This window comes from Oncorhynchus tshawytscha, linkage group LG11, assembly GCF_018296145.1.
Source record: "Oncorhynchus tshawytscha isolate Ot180627B linkage group LG11, Otsh_v2.0, whole genome shotgun sequence".
Taxonomy (NCBI): Eukaryota; Metazoa; Chordata; class Actinopteri; order Salmoniformes; family Salmonidae; genus Oncorhynchus; species Oncorhynchus tshawytscha.
This window is the reverse complement of record NC_056439.1, coordinates 39,739,793-39,762,292: the sequence shown is the minus strand read 5'-3', so window position 1 is coordinate 39,762,292 and position 22,500 is coordinate 39,739,793. Positions and strand designations below refer to the sequence as shown.

General features: G+C 45.1%; 1 protein-coding gene across 6 annotated transcripts in view; it reads right to left on the bottom strand.

Annotated features, from left to right (window-relative positions):
• LOC112261970 (myelin transcription factor 1-like protein) overlaps positions 1-22,500 on the bottom strand; it is a 162,917-nt gene that overhangs the window by 61,053 nt on the left and 79,364 nt on the right. For 4 of the 6 annotated variants that reach the window (XM_042330106.1, XM_042330108.1, XM_042330109.1 and 1 more), the window contains exon 6: positions 13,802-13,990. The exons of the other annotated variants lie outside the window; for them this stretch is intronic. In XM_042330106.1, coding sequence (XP_042186040.1) covers positions 13,802-13,990 — 189 coding nt within the window. The remainder of the gene's footprint in view (positions 1-13,801; positions 13,991-22,500) is intronic. 6 annotated transcript variants of the gene reach the window in all.

Here is a 22,500-nt window from a genome sequence, read left to right as displayed (position 1 = left end):
CACAGCACACCGGTTGAAAACCACTGCTTGGTGTAGCCTACTACTCTTGCTGTGAGGTTGCTGTGACACACACATCAGCATCCCACAATACTCAGCTTTCTCACAGCAAGTCCTTTCCACATCTCAACCATCTAACCCCTGCTACCATGACTACATCCTTCAGACTGCACCCTGCAATTAACATTCCACAGGTAAATATTAAGTGCCATTTAAATAAAGAAATACTGCTGGCGTCAGGAGAGGAGGACAGAAAGTGTTTGTCTTTTCTTCACCAGGAAGTAGGGTAGTCTTCAATAGGTGTGTTTGGTATGAAAGGCAGCTATCGAAGAAAAATTCACCCTTGTGTAACAGAAAAGCCACTTCAGGTTTGTATTGTATTTTTAAAGAGATAATTCTGGAGGAAATGCATTCAACTAAAGGGGAACAAGTGGTCAGTCAAGTAACACTGTACATGTTAAGGAAAGCCCATTTCGAGAGCTCAGAATCATGAGTATGATTACCTCTGTCTTTGTGTGGTTGTGTGTGTGTCTGTGTTTGTGTTTGTGTTTGTGTTTGTGTATGTGTGTATCTGTGTCTGTGTTTGTGTATGTGTGTCTCTGTATCTGTGTCCATGTGTGCACTTACATGCATGTGTACTTACATGCGTGTGTATATGTGTATGCGTGAATGCTTCCGGCGCGTGTGTGTGCGTGTGTGTGCGTGTGTGTGTGTAATCCCAGGCAGGTGACAGTGACCGTTACACAACAGCTTTATTAGTAGTCATATTAAAGCCTGTTCACAGCGAGGGATGAAGCTTTGTCCAGTCATAAGCATTATGTGCTATTTGTCTCCCTGACACTGGGATGAGACTACTGCTGCACTTCATGGCTTTCACTCTTCACTATTAGAAAAAAAGGTGCTATCGAGAACCTAAAAGGAACTACTTTTGTTTCCAAGAACACATTCCACAGAGGGTTCTACATGGAACCCAGAATGATTCTACCTGAAAAGAAAAAGGGTTCTACCTGAAACCAAAATGGGTATTGCTATGGGGACATCCGAAGAACCCCTTTGGAACCTTTTTGTCTAAGTGTTGATTACTTTATATCTCCCCTGCCTCTCTCTCTCTTTCTCAATCTCTCTCTCTTTCTCACTCTCACCATCTCCCCTGTCTTTCTCTCTCCCTCTCCATCCCTTACACCCCATTCTCACTCACTCGTCACCTCTCTCTCTCTCTCTCTCTCTCTCTCTCTCTCTTCTTGCCACCATCCTCTCTCTTTATACCTAAATTGTCTCCTTTTCTACCTCATCCCCTGTCTGCCTAGAGAGGGAGAAAGAGAGAGCTGTTAGAGGAGTTCCGTGCACCTCTCGATGTGTCCCTATCTAACAGGATCTATTGGCACGCATGGCAGAGCGCCATCTCCATGGTGATATCCTCCGGAAATCCAACAGGGATTTGCCATCCTCGCAGACAGCAGAAAGTCAGGGAGAGATAGATAGAAAGAGAGAGAGATATATAGGGGGGGTGGTGTCGGTGGAGAAAAGGAGAGATTGGGAGAGGAGAGTTGGAGAGAGAATGGAAGGGGGAGAAAGACAGAGAGAGAGAGAGATACTGTAGATAGAGAGAAAGAGAGAGAGAGAGAGGGTAAGGCGGAGAGGAGAAAGAATGGAAGGGAGAGAAAGACAGAGAGAGAGATACTGTAGATAGAGAGAGAGAGAGACAGAGAGGGTAAGGCGGAGAGGAGAGAGAATGGAAGGGAGAGAAAGACAGAGGGAGAGAGATACTGTAGATAGAGAGAAAGAGAGAGAGAGAGAGGGTAAGGCGGAGAGGAGAAAGAATGGAAGGGAAAGAAAGACAGAGAGAGAGATACTGTAGATAGAGAGAGAGAGACAGAGAGGGTAAGGCGGAGAGGAGAGAGAATGGAAGGGAGAGAAAGACAGAGAGAGACAGATACTATAGATAGAGAGAGAGAGAGAGAGAGAGAGAGAGAGAGAGAGAGAGAGCGAGAGAGAGAGAAAGCAAGAGAGAGAAGAGTGTGAGAGGGAGAGAGAGCAATAGACAGCAAGATAGAGAAAGAGAGGGGGAGAGGAAAGAGGGGTAGAGGGTGAATGAGAGTCAGAGAGAGGGGGAGAAGAGAACAAAAGCTGTGTGGTTCTGAGGGAGGGGAGGCTCAGGCAGCCACTGCAATTTGGGTGTATTCTGTGTGCTCTAATTGTGGATTTTATACTGGATAATACAACACACACTATGGTATAGTTTGTACACACAGCCAACACAGAGATGGCATTGTAAAACATCAAGTCCCTGTTGTGATTCATTGTAGTGTGATGGCTGTAACTGGAGACAGTCAATGCAGTAGAGCCATTGGAATCAAACCCATGCAGACAAACACATACCCAGCACCAACTCACATCATCAACTCAGGCTGCCAGGCAGCTCCAGTCTCTTCCTTTGCCTCAGCCCCGTACCCAGCCTTATCTTCAGCCCCAGTCTTTTCCTCTGCCTCAGCCCAGTACCCAGCGTCTTCTTCAGCCCGTCTCTTCCTCAGCCCCCTACTCACCTCTTCTTCAGCCCCAGTCTTTTCCTCTGCCTCAGCCGCGTACCCAGCCTCTTCTTCAGCCCGTCTTTTCCTCTGCCTCAGCCCAGTACCCAGCCTCTTCTTCAGCCCGTCTCTTCCTCAGCCCCCTACTCACCTCTTCTTCAGCCCCAGTCTTTTCCTCTGCCAGAGCCGCATACCCAGCCTCTTCTTCACCCCCAGTCTTTTCCTCTGCCTCAGCCCAGTACCCAGCCTCTTCTTCAGCCCGTCTCTTCCTCAGCCCCCTACTCACCTCTTCTTCAGCACCATTACTTTCACCATGTCCATCAACTTACCCCTGCCCTTACCCCTGCACTTTCCCTAGCCCCAGCCCTCATATTTTCCCCTGCCCTTGCCCCAAAACCATCCCCCCTGCACCTCCCCCAGCCCCCTTCCCCAGCCCCTAGTCCCCTGCCCTTGCCCCTAACTCAGCCCCCTTCCCTTGCCCCATACCCATACCCAGGCCCCTGCCCTTACCCCTGCACATTCCCCAGTCCCAACCCCTTCATTTTCCCCTTCCCTTTCTCCAGCCGCCTGCCCCTCCTCCAAAACCAGCCCCCTGCCCCTGCCCTTGCCCCAGAACCAGCCCCCTTATCCCAGCCCCCTCCCTTGCCCCATACCTAGCCCTTACCCCTTCCCTTACCCCTGCAATTGCCCTTGCCCCCAGCCCCCTTCATTTGCCCCTACCACTACCATGGTAGTGCAGTGAAAAACATGCCATGGTACTAGTGCAAATACCAAAAAAACATGGTACCATCATGGTAGTTTTTTCATTGTCCTACCATGGCATGAAAATACCATGGTATTTGCACCAGTGCCATGGTATTTTCCTGCCATGGTAGTGATAAAAGAAAACATGATATTTCTTTTATTGTACTTGCTACCATGGTACAAAAATGAACCTTGGTAGTACAATGAATAAAAAACATGGTTTTGTACTGGCAGCATGTAGTGAAACAAGAAAGCAGGGTTGTTGTTTACAATGTATTATGTTGGACTGTGTCTCACCGGACCATCCTAAAAAACATAGTAATTTTTGGTACTCTGGTACTCACATAATGCAACATTGACTACTTGCTTTGCAATGGAAAAGCGTAGGCCTAGTACTCTCTTAAACCTTTTAGCTCATAGTGAAAAACCACAACACACATGGTCTTAAACCTGGATAGGGTATGGTGAGAAGAATGAAGGGAGTCTGAAACCTTGAAGATTTAAAATTGTTTGTTTGTTTTGTGCTTCTCTCTTCAATTCAGTTCACTCTCTCTCACTCAACTGACTTGGCTATACAATTCTAGAAGGCCAACATACTAAAAAAACTACTTGTGAAAAGGTATTAATTATCATCTTATCTCAGATACATGTTTATCATGTAATTCTCAACATATCCCAAAAAACAGCAAGTTACAATGTTTCCTTTTGTTAACAATGTGTGAACGTTAGTTGGTCCTGTCGCCATGACAACAACAGGCTAGCTTGACTCAAGCTAACTTTAGCCAACAGCAGCTTCTATGCTAACGGACATTTATAAATTAATTTAACTATCAAAACATCATCAAAAATAACAACAATAAAAAATAATACTCTGCTTAATTAGGTGTTTCATATCCTATGCTGTATATTTCGCTCACTGTGATGTTAACATTTAAAATATTTTGTTGGCTTGGCTCTCTCATTCAATTGACCAGGCAGGCGAGAGCCACTCTAGAGTGAGATTATGAACACCTTGATGATAAATACTGGAAATTATTACAAAATGCCAAAGATTAGGCTACCATATATCTCACATTTTCCCACATTTCAGGTTGGCAACACAGGGAAACCAAACATGAGCAAAAAACAGTACTATTAATACAGAAAGTATTACCCCTTTTTGCAGCAACTATTTCAATTTTCTTTGATGTTAGAGACAAACTAGGACAAACAATAGTAGTCTGCCTCTGACTTTATCAGAAACTTGCCCTTACTGGTATATAAATTCACCAATATAATACCAACCAACCTCTTTTGACCTTGGGAGGGTTTATTTATTTAATGCATTAAATTAATAAAGATGGTAGAGCATGGCACTTGCAACTTCAGGGTTGTGGGTTCGATTCCCATGGGGGACCAGTATGAAAATGTATGCACTCACTCTACTAAAGGACTAAAATGTCAAATGTAATTATACTGCCATTGTACTATGGAAACGCACAATAAATAAAGATAATTATTAATAACTGGTATAATTTATCATAACTGTGTGTTACCATGGTAGAATGTATAATGCAGTTTAAAACAATGGTATGTCTATGATCCACATCTATACCATGGTATTATTTAGGTGCATGGCAGTACCATCATACTTCAAAGCTAAAACCATGGTACACTACATGGCCAAAAGTATGTGGACACCTGCTCATTGAACATCTCATTCCAAAATCATGGGCATTAATATGGAGTTGGTCCCCGCTTTGCTGCTCTAACAGCCCCCACTCTTCTGGGAAGGCTTTCCACTAGATGTTGAAACATTGCTGCGGGGACTTGCTTCCATTCAGCCACAGGAGCTTTAGTGAAGCCAGGCACTGATGTTGGGCTATTCGAATTCATCTCAAAGGTGTTCGATGGGGTTGACAAACCATTTCTGTATGGACCTCACTTTGTGCATGGGGGCATTGTTATGCTGAAACAGGAAAGGGCTTTCCCCAAACTGTTGCCACAAAGTTGGAAGCACAGTATTGTCTAAAATGTCATTGTATGTTGTAGCATTGAGATTTCACTTCACTGGAACTAAGGGGCCGAGCCAGAACCATTAAAAACAGCTCCATAACATTATTCTTCCTCCACCAAACTTTACAGTTGGCACTATGCATTCAGGCAGGTAGCGGTCTCCTGGCATCCGCCAAACCCAGATTAGTCTTTCAGACTGCCAAATGGTGAAGCGTGATTCGTCACTCCAGAGAATGCGTTTCCACTGCTCAAAAATCTAATCAAATCAAATTTGATTTGTCACATACACATGGTTAGCAGATGTTAATGCGAGTGTAGAGAAATGCTTGTGCTTCTAGTTCCGACAATGCAGTAATAACCAACGAGTAATCTAACCTAACAATTCCTCAACTACTACCTTATACACACAAGTGTAAAGGGATAAGAATGTGTACACAAAGATATATGAACGAGTGATGGTACAGAACGGCATAGGCAAGATGCAGTAGATGGTATCGAGTACAGTATATACATATGGGATGAGTAATGTAGGGTATGTAAACATAAAAGTGGCATAGTTTAAAGTGGCTAGTGATACATGTATTACATAAAGATGACAAGATGCAGTAGATGATATAGAGTACAGTATATACATATACAGTGGGGTAAAAAAGTATTTAGTCAGCCACCAATTGTGCAAGTTCTCCCACTTAAAAAGATGAGAGAGGCCTGTAATTTTCATCATAGGTACTCTTCAACTATGACAGAGAAAAAATCCAGAAAATCACATTGTAGGATTTTTAATGAATTTATTTGCAAATTATGGTGGAAAATAAGTATTTGGTCACCTACAAACAAGCAAGATTTCTGGCTCTCACAGACCTGTAACTTCTTCTTTAAGAGGCTCCTCTGTCCTCCACTCGTTACCTGTATTAATGGCACCTGTTTGAACTTGTTATCAATATAAAAGACACCTGTCCACAACCTCAAACAGTCACACTGTTGCAGGAATTGAATTGCTCTATGTTTTAACACCCAATTAAAATTAAACACTGTCAATTCATAAGGATTTGTAAGACCCTTATTTTATAGTAATGGACAGAGCCCAGTCTTAAAGTCAAACAGCAGATTTTATTCACGAGAGTACTACTCCTTACACATTTTACCACAGGTTATAAACTTAAAATGACATCATTAGTTCCAGTACCAACCCGTGCCATCTCCGTTCTAATACAAGGGCTGCATGGTTCTCACATTGTCTCTCCCTATTAAGATAATATACGACCGAGCCAAGAACATGCTTCTGAAGATAAGCCTTCTGGTGATATAGTTCATTCATTTCTACCAAGGAACAGACAGTCATTGTTCTAATTCTTGATTATATTTACACACATTATATTCAGTACTAGGATTAAAAAGAAAATTCATACACACACTCCAAACTCCACTATGGCCAAGACCAAAGAGCTGTCAAAGGACACCAGAAACAAAATTGTAGACCTGCACGAGGCTGGGAAGACTGAATCTGCAATAGGTAAGCAGCTTGGTTTGAAGAAATCAACTGTGGGAGCAATTATTAGGAAATGGAGGACATACAAGACCACTGACAATCTCCCTCGATCTGGGGCTCCACGCAAGATCTCACCCCGTGGGGTCAAAATGATCACAAGAACGGTGAGCAAAAATCCCAGAACCACACGGGGGGACCTAGTGAATGACCTGCAGAGAGTTGGGACCAAAGTAACAAAGCCTACCATCAGTAACATACTACGCCGCCAGGGACTCAAATCCTGCAGTGCCAGACGAGTCCCCCTGCTTAAGCCAGTACATGTCCAGGCCCGTCTGAATTTTGCTAGAGAGCATTTGGATGATCCAGAAGAAGATTGGGAGAATGTAATATGGTCAGATGAAACCAAAATAGAACTTTTTGGAAAAACTCAACTCGTCATGTTTGGAGGACAAAGAATGCTGAGTTGCATCCAAAGAACACCATACCTACTGTGAAGCATGGGGGTGGAAACATCATGCTTTGGGGCTGTTTTTCTGCAAAGGGACCAAGACGACTGATCCGTGTAAAGGAAAGAATGAATGGGGCCATGTATCGTGAGATTTTGAGTGAAAACCTCCTTCCATCAGCAAGGGCATTGAAGATGAAACGTGGCTGGGTCTTTCAGCATGACAATGATCCCAAACACACCGCCCGGGCAACGAAGGAGTGGCTTCGTAAGAAGCATTTCAAGGTCCTGGAGTGGCCTAGCCAGTCTCCAGATCTCAACCCCATAGAACATCTTTGGAGGGAGTTGAAAGTCCGTATTGCCGAGCAACAGCCCCAAAACATCACTGCTCCAGAGGAAATCTGCATGGAGGATTTTTTTCTCTCATCTTGTCTGTCATAGTTGAAGTGTACCTATGATGAAAATTACAGGCCTCTCTCATCTTTTTAAGTGGGAGAACTTGCACAATTGGTGGCTGACTAAATACTTTTTTGCCCCACTGTACATATGAGATGAGTAATGTAGGGTATGTATACATTATATTAAGTGGCATTGTTTAAAGTGGCTAGTGATACATTTTTATACATCAATTTCCATCAATTTCTATTATTAAAGTGGCTGGAGTTGAGTTAGTATGTTGGCAGCAGCCACTCAATGTTAGTGGTGGCTGTTTAACAGTCTGATGGCCTTGAGATAGAAGCTGTTTTTCAGTCTCTCGGTCCCTGCTTTGATGCACCTGTACTGACCTCGCCTTCTGGATGATAGCGGGGTGAACAGGCAGTGGCTCGGGTGGTGGTTGTCCTTGATGATCTTTATGGCCTTCCTGTGACATCGGGTGGTGTAGGTGTCCTGGAGGGCAGGTAGTTTGCCCCCCGTGATGCGTTGTGCAGACCTCACTACCCTCTGGAGAGCCTTACGGTTGTGGGCGGAGCAGTTTCCGTACCAGGTGGTGATACAGCCCAAAAGGATGCTCTCGATTGTGCATCTGTAGAAGTGCTTTTGGTGTGTGCTTCAGCCTCCTTTTGGTGTGTGCTTCAGCCTCCTGAGGTTGAAGAGGCGCTGCTGCGCCTTCTTCACAACGCTGTCTGTGTGGGTGGACCAATTCAGTTTGTCCGTGCTGTGTACGCCGAGGAACTTAAAACTTACTACCCTCTCCACTACACTCCCGTCGATGTGGATAGGGGGGTGCTCCCTCTGCTGTTTCCTGAAGTCCACAATAATCTCCTATGTTTTGTTGACATTGAGTGTGAGGTTATTTTCCTGACACCACACTCCGAGGGCCCTCACCTCCTCCCTGTAGGCCGTCTCGTCGTTGTTGGTAATCAAGCCTACCACTGTAGTGTCGTCCGCAAACTTGATGATTGAGTTGGAGGCGTGCATGGCCACGCAGTCGTGGGTGAACAGGGAGTACAGGAGAGAGCTCAGAACGCAACTTTGTTGAGGATCAGCGGGGTGGAGATGTTGTTACCTACCCTCACCACCTGGGGGGCGGCCCGTCAGGAAGTCCAGTACCCAGTTGCACAGGGCGGGGTCGAGACCCAGGGTGTCGAGCTTGATGACGAGTTTGGAGGGTACTATGGTGTTAAATGCTGAGCTGTAGTCGATGAACAGCATTCTCATATAGGTATTCCTCTTGTCCAGATGGGTTAGGGCAGTGTGCAGTGTGGTTGCGATTGCTTCGTCTGTGGATCTATTGGGGCGGTACGCAAATTGGAGTGGGTCTAGGGTGTCAGGTAGGGTGGATGTGATATGGTCCTTGACTAGTCTCTCAAAGCACTTCATGATGACGGAAGTGAGCGCTACGGGGCAGTAGTCGTTTAGCTCAGTTACCTTAGCTTTCTTGGGAACAGGAACAATGGTGGCCCTCTTGAAGCATGTGGGAACAGCAGACTGGGATAAGGATGGATTGAAAATGTCCGTAAACACACCAGCCAGCTGGTCTGCGCATGCTCTGAGGACGGGGCTGTACTGTACTGACGCTTAGCTTGTTTGATTGCCTTGCGGAGGGAATAGCTACACTGTTTGTATTCGGTCATGTTTCCGGTCACCTTGCCCTGGTTAAAAGCAGTGGTTCACACTTTCAGTTTCGCGAAAATGCTGCCATCAATCCACGGTTTCTGGTTTGGGAATGTTTTAATCGTTGCTGTGGGTATAACATCGCCGATGCACTTTCTAATGAACTCGCTCACTGAATCAGCGTATTCGTCAATGTTGTTGTTGGACGCAATGTGGAACATATCCCAATCCACGTGATCAAAGCAGCCTTGAAGCGTGGAATCAGATTGGTCGGACCAGCGTTTAACAGACCTGAGCGCGGGAGCTTCTTGTTTTAGTTTCTGTCTGTATGCTGGAAGCAACAAAATGGAGTCGTGGTCAGCTTTTCCGAAAGGAGGGAGGGGGAGGGCCTTATATGCGTCGCGGAAGTTAGAATAACAATGATCCAGGGATTTACCAGCCCTGGTTGTGCAATTGATATGCTGATAGAATTTAGGGAGTCTTTTTTTCAGATTAGCCTTGTTAAAATCCCCAGCTACAATGAATGCAGCCTCAGGATATGTGGGTTCCAGTTTACATAGAGTCAAATAAAGTTTGTTCAGGGCCATCGATGTGTCTGCTTGGGGGGAATATATACGGCTGTGATTATAATTGAAGAGAATTCCCTTGGTAGAGTCCAATGATGGCGAGATTTACACCACTCCAGCCGACACTTGGCATTGCACATGGTGATCTTAGGCTTGTGTGCGGCTGCTCAGCCATGGAAACCCATTTTATGAAGCTCCCGACGAACAGTTTTTGTGCTGACATTGCTTCCAGAGGCAGTTTGGAACTCGGTAGTAAAACCGAAAACTCCCTTTCTGTGAGCTTGTGTGGCCTACCACTTTGCAGCTGAGCTGTTGTTGCTCCTAGACGTTTCCAATTCACAATAACAGCACTTACAATTGTCCGTGGCAGCTGTAGAAATTTGACGAACTGTCTTGTTGGAAAAGTGTCTTCCTATGACGGTGCCACATTGAAAGTTACTGAGCTCTTCAGTGTCCACATACTTTTCCATGATTCAAACTATACCATGGTATAAGTGAAGTACCATAGTAGTACCATGTTACATTTTTGTAAGGGTCCTCTCCACTCACATAATTACTTCAAACAATCACATTAGCGTAGTGAGACACATCTTGGATGAGGTTTAGCCCTCCTCCTCTGCACTATCCATCTGTGTTAGCTACACTGGATATGTTGCGTTAGACAGTACACTGCTATAATAGAGTTCAAACTCCATAAATGTTTTTAAAAGTTAGTTTGAGATATGGTTTTAACGTGAACAGAGATGGCAGTAATAGTCACCAGAGCTCAAGAATATCAGCACAAAAAAGAGAAATGAGAGAAAAAATACCTAAAGTATCATTAGCTCACCATGACAGCACAGAAAATGTGTCATGTGCCATCTGAAATAATAATAATAATTAAACATACTAAAAAACATGTTTTATCTTTCCTGCAGCAACACTCGCACTTGTCTATTCTCACTAGCACTGACTGCTGATAGCTGCTTTACTGAGGTAAGAATGTACTTACTATGATTGTGATAGGTGGTCGTTCCACCTAGCTATTTTAAGTTGAATGCACTAACTGCAAGTCACTCTGGTTAAATGACTGAAATGTAAATGTAAACTGATGTTCATCAAGTTCTCTCCCTAATATCCATCTCTGCTTTCACCCCCCAGCCTATTGTCCAGCTGCTGTGTTTCTGTCCTGTTCTGTTGGCTTGTCACACCTAATCATCCCCAGCTTCCAACTAGCTCATTCATCCCCCTCCTCTCCCCTGTAACTATTCCGCAGGTTGTTGCTGTACGTTAGAATGTGTTCTCAGTCAACTTACCTGGTAAATAAGGGTTAAATAAAATAAATCAAGTCTACTGGGCCTGGTACATTTCCCCAACAGAGACATTTATGTAATTTAGCTGGTAGCTGTGCGGAGGGATGGGCAGGCTAGGGGGCTGCTGCTAGTGGGAGGGGGGTAGGGAGGGTGAGAGGTCAGGATGTACCCAGCCCAGAAGAGATGGAGAGCCCTAAGCGTCTGGCTGCCCTTGCTGTCTTGCTCCTCATCACACATCCCCCTGGCACAATGCTGGGCACTGGGCTCGCTACACATGATCTGTCATTTCCTTTGATGTGTCTCCTGCGGGAGGGAGGGAGGGAGGGCGGGGGAACAGGCAGGCAGGGGGAGTAAACACCACCTGTTTACCACTTGCTAGCTAACGCTAGGCTAGAGCAGAGCTAGGTACTGGAGCTGGCCTGACGGACTGTCATAATAACACACCACCAAACAAAGAGGAGGAAAACACAAAGGGAAAAAAGAAACAAATGGCAGAGGAAGAAAAGGATGAGGGGGATACAGGAGTGTGCCAGAGTATATTTGAGGGGCTAGGTTTTGAAACGTGTTTGAAGGTTTCTTATGTTGTTTTATAGGTTGAGTTTTTCTGATAACGTGGTTATTACGAAAAAGAGAGAGATGGGAAACCCAGTGCTGTAGTTGACTGAAAACCAAGGGGAGCTGACGCCACTATATTTTATTCAATAATGGCAGTGGTTACACGATGCAAAGAAAAACAAGTGGATTAAATACATTAACAAAGATTATTACTTTAAAAAAATATTGAACCCCTGAAAAACAAGTCCCCAGAGAGCCAGTCCACTTCACCTCTTTTTGTTCTGCCCCACACGCCTGCTCCCCCTCTCCTTTTGGAAAATAAAGCTCCCAATTAAATATGTAAATGTTCATTTCAGAGACAGATACTCCACAGAGGGGGGTTGATGGCATGGAGGTGATGTGGCACATTATGATTAATGTGACCTTATCTGGATTTGCACAAGCAGGCAGTGGGGTAGCTGAGCTGGAGGTGGTGGCGGTGGAGGGGTGTAGGGGTGGAGGGGTGTAGTGGTGGAGGGGTGGAGGGGTGTAGGGGTGGAGGGATGCGGTGGTGTAGGGGTGGATGGGTGTAGGGGTGGAGGGGTGGAGGGGTGGAGGGATGCGGTGGTGGAGGGGTGTAGGGGTGTAGGGGTGGAGGGATGCGGTGGTGGAGGGGGTGTAGGGGTGGAGGGGGAGATGGTGGAGGAGGCAGGGGGTAGCTGAGCTGGAGGTGGCGGAGGTGGAGGGGTGTAGGGGTGGAGGGATGCGGTGGTGGAGGGGTGTAGGAGTGGAGGGATGCGGTGGTAGAGGGGTGTAGGAGTGGAGGGATGCGGTGGTAGAGGGGGAGATGGTGGAGGAGGAGATGGTGGAGGAGGCAGTGGGGTAGCTGAGCTGGAGGTGGCGGAGGTGGAGGGATGCGGTGGTGGAGGTGTGTAGGGGTGGAGGGGTGTAGGGGTGGAGGGATGCAGTGGTGGAGGGGTGTAGTGGTGGAGGGGTGGAGGGGTGGAGGGATGCGGTGGTGGAGGGGTGTAGGGGTGGAGGGGTGTAGGGGTGGAGGGATGTGGTGGTGGAGGTGTGGAGAGGTGTAGGGGTGGAGGGATGCGGTGGTGGAGGGGTGTAGGGGTGGAGGGATGCGGTGGTGGAGGGGTGGGGGTGTAGTGGTGGAGGGGTGGTGGAGGGGTGGTGGAGGGGTGTAGGGGTGGAGGGATGCGGTGGTGGAGGGGGAGATGGTGGAGGAGGCAGGGGTGGATGGGGTAGAGGTGGGGGTAGGGGTGGAGGGCTGTAGGGGTGGAGGGATGCGGTGGTGGAGGGGGAGATGGTGGAGGAGGCAGGGGTGGATGTGGTAGAGGTGGAGGGGAGGGGGAGGGGGTGGGGGTGGAGGGGGTGGGGGTGGAGGGGGATGCTACTTGATCACATCACCCTGTTCTCTACTCTTTTATCGGGCCAGCCCCCATCCCCCCCCTCTCTCTCTCACATCTCATACTTCCCCTTCCCTCTCCCTCTTTCATTTTTCCTCTCCCTCTTTTCCTAACAATACACCTTTCCCTCTCTCCCCCTCTCACTCTGCCAGGCTTCTAGGTGCAATGTTCCTGTGTCACCCCACCACTACCTGGCTTCATTCCAATGCTTTAAGTGAGTGCTATCTGTCAAGGCATGAATAATACAGCCCCAAGGCTGGTGGAAGGCTGGCGGAATCCAAATGAGCTATACATCAGGAAGAAAGCAGTCGACTTTAGCTCCAGAACACGCTCCCACCAAGACAGGCAATTACTCATCCCCAGCTGCAGCCATGGCAATCACTATCACAACCCCTGCACCCCATACACCCCACCACTACCACCCAAAAATGAGCTCCTCATCACCACCACCCCACCACCCCACCCCAAAGCCATCATACATATATATATATATATATATACAGTACCAGTCAAAATTTTGGACACACCTACTCATTGAAGGGTTTTTCTACATTGTATAATAATAGTGAAGACATCAAAACTATGAATCATGGGATCTACATGAATATATGGGATCATCTAGTAACCAAAAAAGCGTTAACCTTAAACAAATCAAAATATATTTTAAATTTTAGATACTTCAAAGTAGCCACCCTACTCACACACTTGGTATTCTCTCAACCAGCTAAATGAGGTAGTCACCTGGAATGCTTTTCCAATCGTCTTGAAGGACCTCCCACATAAAATGAGCACTTATTGGCTGCTTTTCCTTCACTCTGCAGTCCAATTGGGTTGAGGTCAGGTGATTGTGGAGGCCAAGACATCTGATGCAGCACTCCATAACTCTCCTTCTTGGCCAAATAACCTGGAGGTGAGTTTCGGGTCACTGTCCTGTTGAAAAACAAATGATAGTCCCACTAAGCACAAACCAGATGGGAAGGTGTATCACTGCAGAATGCTGTGGTAGCCATGCTGGTTAAGCGCGACTTGAATTTTAAATGAATCACAGACAGTGTCACCAGCAAAGCACCCCCACACCATCACACCTCCTCCTCCATGCTTCACGGTGGGAACCACACATGCGGAGATCATCCGTTCACGTACTCTGCGTCTCACAAAGACACAAATTTGGACTCATCAGACCAAAGGACAGATTTCCACCGGTTTAGTGTCCATTGCTAGTGTTTCTTGGCCCAAGCAAGTCTCTTCTTATTATTGATGTCCTTAAGTAGTGGTTTCTTTGCAGCAATTCGACCATGAAGGCTGAATTGCTAGGCAGGGTAGCCTAGTGGTTAGAGCTTTGGACTCATAACCGGAAGGTTGCAAGTTCAAATCCCCGAGCTGACAAGGTACAAATCTGTCGTTCTGTCCCTGAACAGGCAGTTAACCCACTGTTCCTAGGCCGTCATTGAAAATAAGAATTTGTTCTTAACTGACTTGCTTAGTTAAATAAAGGTAAAATAAGAAAAGAAAATTCACGCAGTCTCCTCTGAACAGTTGATGTTGAGATGTGTCTGTAACTTGAACTCTGTGGAGCATTTATTTAGCCTGCAATTTCTGAGGCTGGTAACTCTAATGAACTGATCCTCTCCAGCAGAGGTAACTCTGGGTCTTCCTTTCCTGTGGCGGTCCTCATGAGAGCCAGTTTCATCATAGCGCTTGATGGTTTTTGAAACTGCACTTGAAGAAACTTAGAAGGCAAGCATCCCAGAGTCTCCGCCTCTTTGCCCTTGACGTTGAGAGTGTTATTTTATGGGTATTATTTAATGAAGCTGCCAGTTGAGGACTTGTGAGGCGTCTGTTTCTCAAACTAAATGTACTTGTCCTCTTGCACAGTTGCACAGTTGTGTACCAGGGCCTCCCACTCCTCTTTCTATTCTGGTTAAGGCCAGTTTGCGCTGTTCTGTGATGGGAGTAGTACGTTGTATGAGATCTTCAGTTTCTTGGCAATTTCTTGCATGGAATAGCATTCATTTCTCCGAACAAGAATAGACTGATGAGTTTCAGAAGAAAGTTATTTGATTCTAGCCATTTTGAGCCTTTTGAACCCACAAATGCTGATGCTTCAGATACTCGACTAGCCTAAAGAAGGTCAGTTTTATTGGTTCTTTAACCAGGACAACTGTGCTAACGTAATTGCAAAAGAGTTTTATATTAATCAATTAGCCTTTTCAAATGATAAACTTGGATTAGCTAACACAACATGCAATTGGAACACAGGAGTGATGGTTGGAGATAATGGGCCTCTGTACGCCTATGTAGATATTCCGTAACAAAATCAGCCGTTTCCAGCTACAATAGTAATTTACAACATTAACAATGTCTACACTGTATTTCGGATCAACTTGATGTTATTTTAATGGACAAAAAAATGGCTTTTCTTTCAAAAACAAGGATATTTCGAAGTGACGCCAAACTTTTGAACGGTAGTGTTATATGTGTGTGTGTATATATACAGTTTACATGTATACACTGAACAATGCAACATGTAAAGTTTTATGCACAAAAAGCATATTTCTCTCAAATTTTGTGCACAAATCTGTTTCCATCCCCGTTTGTGAGGATTTCTCCTTCGCCAAGATCATCCTTCCTTCACTAACAGGTATTTTAAAAAAAATAGATAAATAACTTATTTACAGAAGTATTCAGACACTTTGTTATATGTGATTCGAAATTGAGCTCGGGTGCCTCCTGTTTCTATTGATCGTCCTTGAGATGTTTCTACAACTTGATTGGAGTCCACCTGTGGTAAATTCAATTGATTGGACATGATTTGGAAAAGCCCACACCAGTCTATATGAGGTCCCACAGTTTACAGTGCATGTCAGAGCAAAAGGTTGAAGGAATCGTCCGTAGAGCTCTGAGACAGGATTTTGCAGAGAATTAGGTCTGGGGAAGGGTTACAAAAAATGTCTGCAGCATTGAAAGTCCCCAAGAACACAGTGGCTTCCGTCATTCTTAAAGGGAAGAAGTTTGGAACCACCAAGACTCTTCCTAGAGCTGGCCGCCCGATCAAACTGAGCAATCGGGGGAGAAGGGCCTTGGTCCGGGAGGTGACCAGGAACCTGCAGCACTCCACCAATCAGGCCTTTATGGTAGAGTGGCCAGAAGGAAGCCACTCCTAAGTAAAGGCCCATGACAGCCTGCTTGGAGTTTGCCAAAAGGCACCTAAAGACTCTCAGACCATGAGAAACAAGATTCTCTGGTCTGATGAAACCAAGATTGAACTCTTTGGCCTGAATGCCAAGCGTCACGTCTGAAGGAATCCTGGCACTATCTCCACGGTGAAGCATGGTGGTGGCAGCTGTGGGGATGTTTTTCAGCGGTAGGGACTGTGAGACTAGTCAGGATCGAGTTAAAGATGAACTGAGCAAAGTACAGATTAATCCTTGATGAAAACCTGCTCCAGAGCACTGAGGACCTCAGACTTGTGTGAACGTTCACCTTCTAACAGGACAACGACCCTAAGCACACAGCCAAGACAACACAGGAGTGGCTTCGGAACAACTCTTTGAATGTCCTTGAGTGGCACATCCAGAGCCCGGACTTGAACCCGATCAAACATCTCTGAAGAGACCTGAAAATAGCTGTGCAGCAATACTCCCCATCCAACCTGACAGAGGTTGAGAGGATCTGCAGAGAATATTGGGAGAAACTCCCCAAATAAAGGTGTGCCAAGCTTGTAACATCATACCAAAGAAGACTCAAGGCTGTAGTTGCTGCCAAAGATGCTTCAACAAAGTTCCGAGTAAAGGGTCTCAATACTTATGTTAATGTAATAGTTCAGTTGTTATTATACATACATTTGCGAAAATGTAAAAAAATATATTTTTGCTTCATCATCATTTATAAAATAAGACTGTAACCTAACAACATGTGGAAAAAGTCAAGGGGTCTGAATACTTTTTATTTATGGGGTGGGAACCCTGCGCTAGGTAACGTCTCCAAGGTAGTAATAGTCACGAAGGCCTTTAGGGAGTGAACAGTGTTTCAGTATGCACTGTGCATCTTGATATCCTGCTTTCCAAATATGGAGGATGGTTTTGTAAGGTGTGAGATAATGAGGGACAGTTAGAGATGATCTACAGATGTAGGATCTTAATTTGATCACTCTTTGGTTTCTGAGAATTTTTCTGCATCCCAGAACTTTGTGATTTACATAAATTCTATGAAACGCACAATAACACACAGTTAAATCAACAGTATTGCACTTTTCATGTAGCCTACTTTTGGCCAGCTAATAGCCTTACCACCGATCAAGTAACATTATGGAAATAATGTTTGAATCCTGTTGCTTCCGGATTCCTTTTCTGTGACAATATAGGTCAAATTAAGATCCTAAATCTGTTACAGTGTCTTATTAACAAATAATAACACCAGTCATTTGCTTGTTACCACGGCTGCCATCAATTATTCACAATTCACAGATTTACTCATCATTCATTTATTGAGCATCTTGTGCGGCCCAGAAACTAGTTCCCTCTTTGTGTGTGTGTGTGTGTGTGTGTGTGCGCGCGCGTGTGTGTGTGTGCGCGTGTGTGTGTGTGTGCGTGCGTGTGTGTGTGTGTGTAGGTAGGTACGTGTGTGTAGGTAAGTAGGTGTATACATGTGTGTGTGCTATCTCAGAGGACTGAATATGGCCTATTTCTGTTGAATAAAATATAATAATTTCAAGCCTTGCTGACATTTGTATATCAAATCAAATCAAATGTTATTTGTCACAAGCACCGTATACAACAGGTGACCTTACAGTGAAACGCTTACTTACAAGCCCTTAACCAACCATGCAGTTTTAAGGAAATACCCCCAAACAAGTAAGAGACAAGAATGACAAATAATTAAAGAGCAGCAGTAAATAATAATAGCGTGGCTATATACAGGGGGTGCCGGTACAGAGTCAATGTGCGGGGGCACCGGAGTCGAGGTAATTGAGGTAATATGTACATTTAGGCAGAGTTATTTAAGTGACTATGAATAGATAATAACGGAGAGTAGCAGCAACGTAGGGGGGAGCAATGCAAATAGTCTGGGTAGCCATTTGATTAGCTGTTCAGGAGTCATATGGCTTGGGGGTAGAAGCTGTTTAGAAACCTCTTGGACCTAGATTTGGCGCTCCGGTAATGCTTGCCGTGCGGTAGCAGAGAGAACAGTCTATGAATAGGGTGGCTGGTATATTTGACCATTTTTAGGGCCTTCCTCTTACACCACCTGGTATAGAGGTCCAGGATAGCAGGAAGCTTGGCCCCGGTGATGTACTGGGCCGTATGCACTACCCTTTGTACTGCTTTTAGTCGGGGGCTGAGCAGTTGACATACCAGGCAGTGATGCAACCAGTGCTCTCGATGGTGCAGCTGTAGAACCTTTTGAGGATCTGAGGACCCATGCCAAATCTTTTCAGTCTCCTGAGGGGAAATAGGTTTTGTCGTGCCCTCTTCACGACTGTCTTGGTGTGCTTGGACCATGTTAGTTTGTTGGTGATGTGGATGCCAATGAACTTGAAGTGCTCAACCTGCTCCACTACAGCCAGTCGATGAGAATGGGGGCGTGTTCGGTCCTTCTTTTACTGTAGTCCACAATCATCTCCTTTGTCTTGATAATGTTGAGGGAGAGGTTGTTGTCCTTGCACCACATGGTCAGGTCTCTGAACTCCTCCCTATATGCTGTCTCATCATTGTCGGTGAACAGGCCTACCACTGTTGTGTCATCGGCAAACTTAATGATGGTGTTGGAGTCATGCCTGGCCGTGCAGTCATGCGTGAACAGGGAGTACAGGAGGGAACTGAGCGCGCACCCCTGAGGGGCCCCCGTGTTGAGGATCAGCGTGGTGGATGTGTTGTTACCTACCCTTACCACCTGGGGTCAGCCCATCAGGAGGTCCAGGATCCAGTTGAAGAGGGAGATGTTTAGTCCCAGGGTCCTTAGCTTAGCGATGAGGTTTGAGGGCACAATGGTGTTTAACCCTGAGCTGTAGTCAATGTATAACATTCTCAGTTAGGTGTTCCTTTTGTCCAGGTGTGAAAGGAGAGTGTGGAGTGTAATAGAGATGGCATCATCTGTGGATCTGTTGGTGCGGTATGCAAATTGGAGTGGGTCTAGGGTTTCTGGGATAATGGTGTGGATGTGAGCCATGACCAGCCTTTCAAAGCATTTGATGGCTACAGACGTGAGTGCTATGGGTATGTAGTCATTTAGACAGGTTACCTTAGTGTTCTTGCGCACAGGGACAATGGTGGTCTGCTTGAAACATGTTGGTATTACAAACTCAGACAGGAAGAGGTTGAACATGTCAGTGAAGACACTTGCCAGCTGTGCTTGCCAGCTGTGCTTGAGGCGCGTTTGCGTTTGAGTGCTTCGGCTGTTCCAATCAGCCCCAGATGAACATGAATGGTCCGGTTGGAATGCTATTCGATCTGTATGATTATAACATCCTGAAGATTGATTCTACACTTAGTTTGACCAGTTTCGTCGACCTGTAATATGTAATTTGGAAGTTTTGATGCAAAGTTATCCTGGACCAGAAGTCATTTTTTGGGCATTTGAGCTGAAGTGGTTGAAAGTGCTACTTGGACACTAGAATTGAACATTATGAAACAAAACGATTTATTGTTGAACTAGGACTCCTTGCACTACATTCTGATGGAAGATCATCAAAGGTAAGGGAATATTTATGTTGTAATTTTGTATTTCTGTTGACTCCAACATAGCAGAGAAATATTGTTACGTCTGAGCGCCGTCTCAGATTATTGCAATGTTAGGCTTTTTCCGTAACATAAAAAAAAAATGTGACAGCGGTTGCATTAAGAACCAGTGTATCTTTTTAATTATATGTAGAACATGTAACTTTAGTCAAAGTTTATGATGAGCATTTCTGTCATCTGGCGTAGCTTTCTATAATTCCTCCGGACATTTTGGAGAATTTTCTGAACATGGCGTCAATGTAAACCGAGATTTATGGGTATAAAATGCATATTATCGAACAAAACATAAATGTACTGTGTAACATGTCATATGACTGTCATCTGATGAAGATTTTCAAGAGGTTAATGTGTGGAGGTTAAATATTTCTAAGAACATTTTTGCATTCCCTGCACCACCGTTTCAGCTGAACGGGGGGGGGTGGAGTTCCTGTAGGGGAACCCATAGCCTTAAGAAGTTTTTAATGGCATTGTTCAGCCACGACTCGGTGAAACATAAGATATTACAGTTTTTAATGTTCCGTTGGTAGGAAATACGTGCTTTCAGTTTGTCCCATTTATTTTCCAGCGATTGAATGTTAGCTAGCAGAACGGAGGGCAAAGGCAGATTAGCCACTCGTCGCCTGATCCTCACAAGGAACCCTGATCTCTTACCACTAAATCTCAGTTTCCTTCCCCAACGAATGATGGGGATGAGGGCCTGTTCGGGATTTTGGAGTATATCCTTCCCATCCGACTCATTAAAGAAAAACTCTAAGTCCATTTCGAGGTGAGTAATCACTGTTCTGATGTCCAGAAGCTTATTTCGGTTATAAGAGATGGTAGCAGCAACACCATGTAGCAGCAAAAGAAGTTACGAACAATGCAAAGGAACAAACAAAATAGCATGGTTGGTTAAGAGCCAATAAAACAGCAGCCATCACCTCAGGCGCCATCTTCCCTGATCACATATATCTTTCTATGCGTGGGAATACTTTGGAACTGATTTACTCATTTAAAATCACTAGGAGCTGATTTGCTGGCGGTTTCTTCACAGATAATTAATGCGTGATGAATTGCCCCCAAAAATTCAATGCATGCTCTCAGAGAAAAATAAACTGTAACTAACATATGTTTCTTTTTTACAAAACAGGAGGAAAAATACAATTTTAATGTATTTTTTTTAGCAGCTAAGGGACTTTCATCAAATCCCTGTATGCCATGTTAACAGCATCAGCTATTAATGCTTTTTTTTATGTCCAACAATAATTTTCTGGTGTTTTCAGAAAACTTGGGGGGCAAAATAAAATCACCCATGGGCCTCCAGATAGGTAACCCAGGTGTATAGCCTGTGAGGTGTCACAGAGTGGGGATGCCTGTGGCCAGTCACACAGCCATTACTCTCTCCTTCCACTCACTAATTGGGCTTTGTAGCTTCTCCTTCCTTCACCCCTTTTTAGAGGGGCTAAAAAACAGCCTGGGATGAACTGAGAGCATTTATCTGACTTAATGACTCCACAGGGACCTGAAACAGGTTTACAGATCATCTCTCCATCCCCTCTCTCCTATCAGAGTGAAGGAGTAGGTATGAGAAGCAGATTGTTAGAAGATGTTCTGTTACATGGGTTATACTGGTACCCTGGCTGCTCCAGCATAGAGACACAGTGGTGTGAAATCAGCACCATGTCGATTGTATTTCAGCCATGATGTCCTTGCTGATGAAATTGTTGGGTTTGAGTGGCTACTCAGGGAGGTTTGCTGCTCTAGACTGTGAAGAAGGCTATGTGTGTGCATGTGTGTCTTGGGAGAGACACACAGTTCTAGCCACTCTCCTCTCATATGAAGGGTCTGAGCTGTGGGATCTCTCTCACTCGAGGGCTCTCTCGCCTGTTATTGGAGGCTCTCCGAATCAGAGAGGCAGACAGGCACTCGATGTGTGAGTGTGTGTGTGTGCGCGCATATGTGTGTGTGTGTGTTTGTGTTGTGTGTGTGTGTGTGCGTGTGTGCGTGCGTGCGATCGTGCGTGAGTGTGTGTGTGTGTGTGTGTGCGTGTGTGCGCACGTGCGTGTGTGTGTGTGCGTGTGTGTGTGTGCGTGTGTGTGTGTGTGTGTGTGCGAGCGTGCGTGAGTGTGTGTGTGCGTGTGTGTGTGTGTGTGTGTGTGCGTGTGTGCGCGCGCGTGTGTGTGCGTGTGTGTGTGTGCATGTGTATGGAATGTTTTTTTTGTCTTTCTGTTTATTACTAGGTGTGTGCAGAGGTGATTAAATTGACAGTATTTGCAGAAATGTTCTACATACAGTGAAGTCGGAAGTTTACATACACTTAGGTTCAGTCATACACTTAGGTTCAGACATCGAGTCATTAAAACTCGTTTTTCAACCACTTCACAAATTTCTTGTTAGCAAACCATAGTTTTGGAAAGTCAGTTTGGACATCTAATTTTTCCAACAATTGTTTACAGACAGATTATTTCATGTTTATCATAATTCCAGTGGGTCAGAAGTTTACATACACTAAGTTGAATGTGCCATTAAACAGCTTGGAAAATTCCAGAAAATGATGTCATGGCTTTAGAAGCTTCTGATAGGCTAAATGACATCATTTGAGTCAATTGGAGGTGTACCTGTAGATGTATTTCAAGGCCTACCTTCAAACTCAGTGCCTCTTTGCTTGACATCATGGGAAAATAAAAGAAATCAGCCAAGTCCTCAGAAAGAAAATTCCACAAG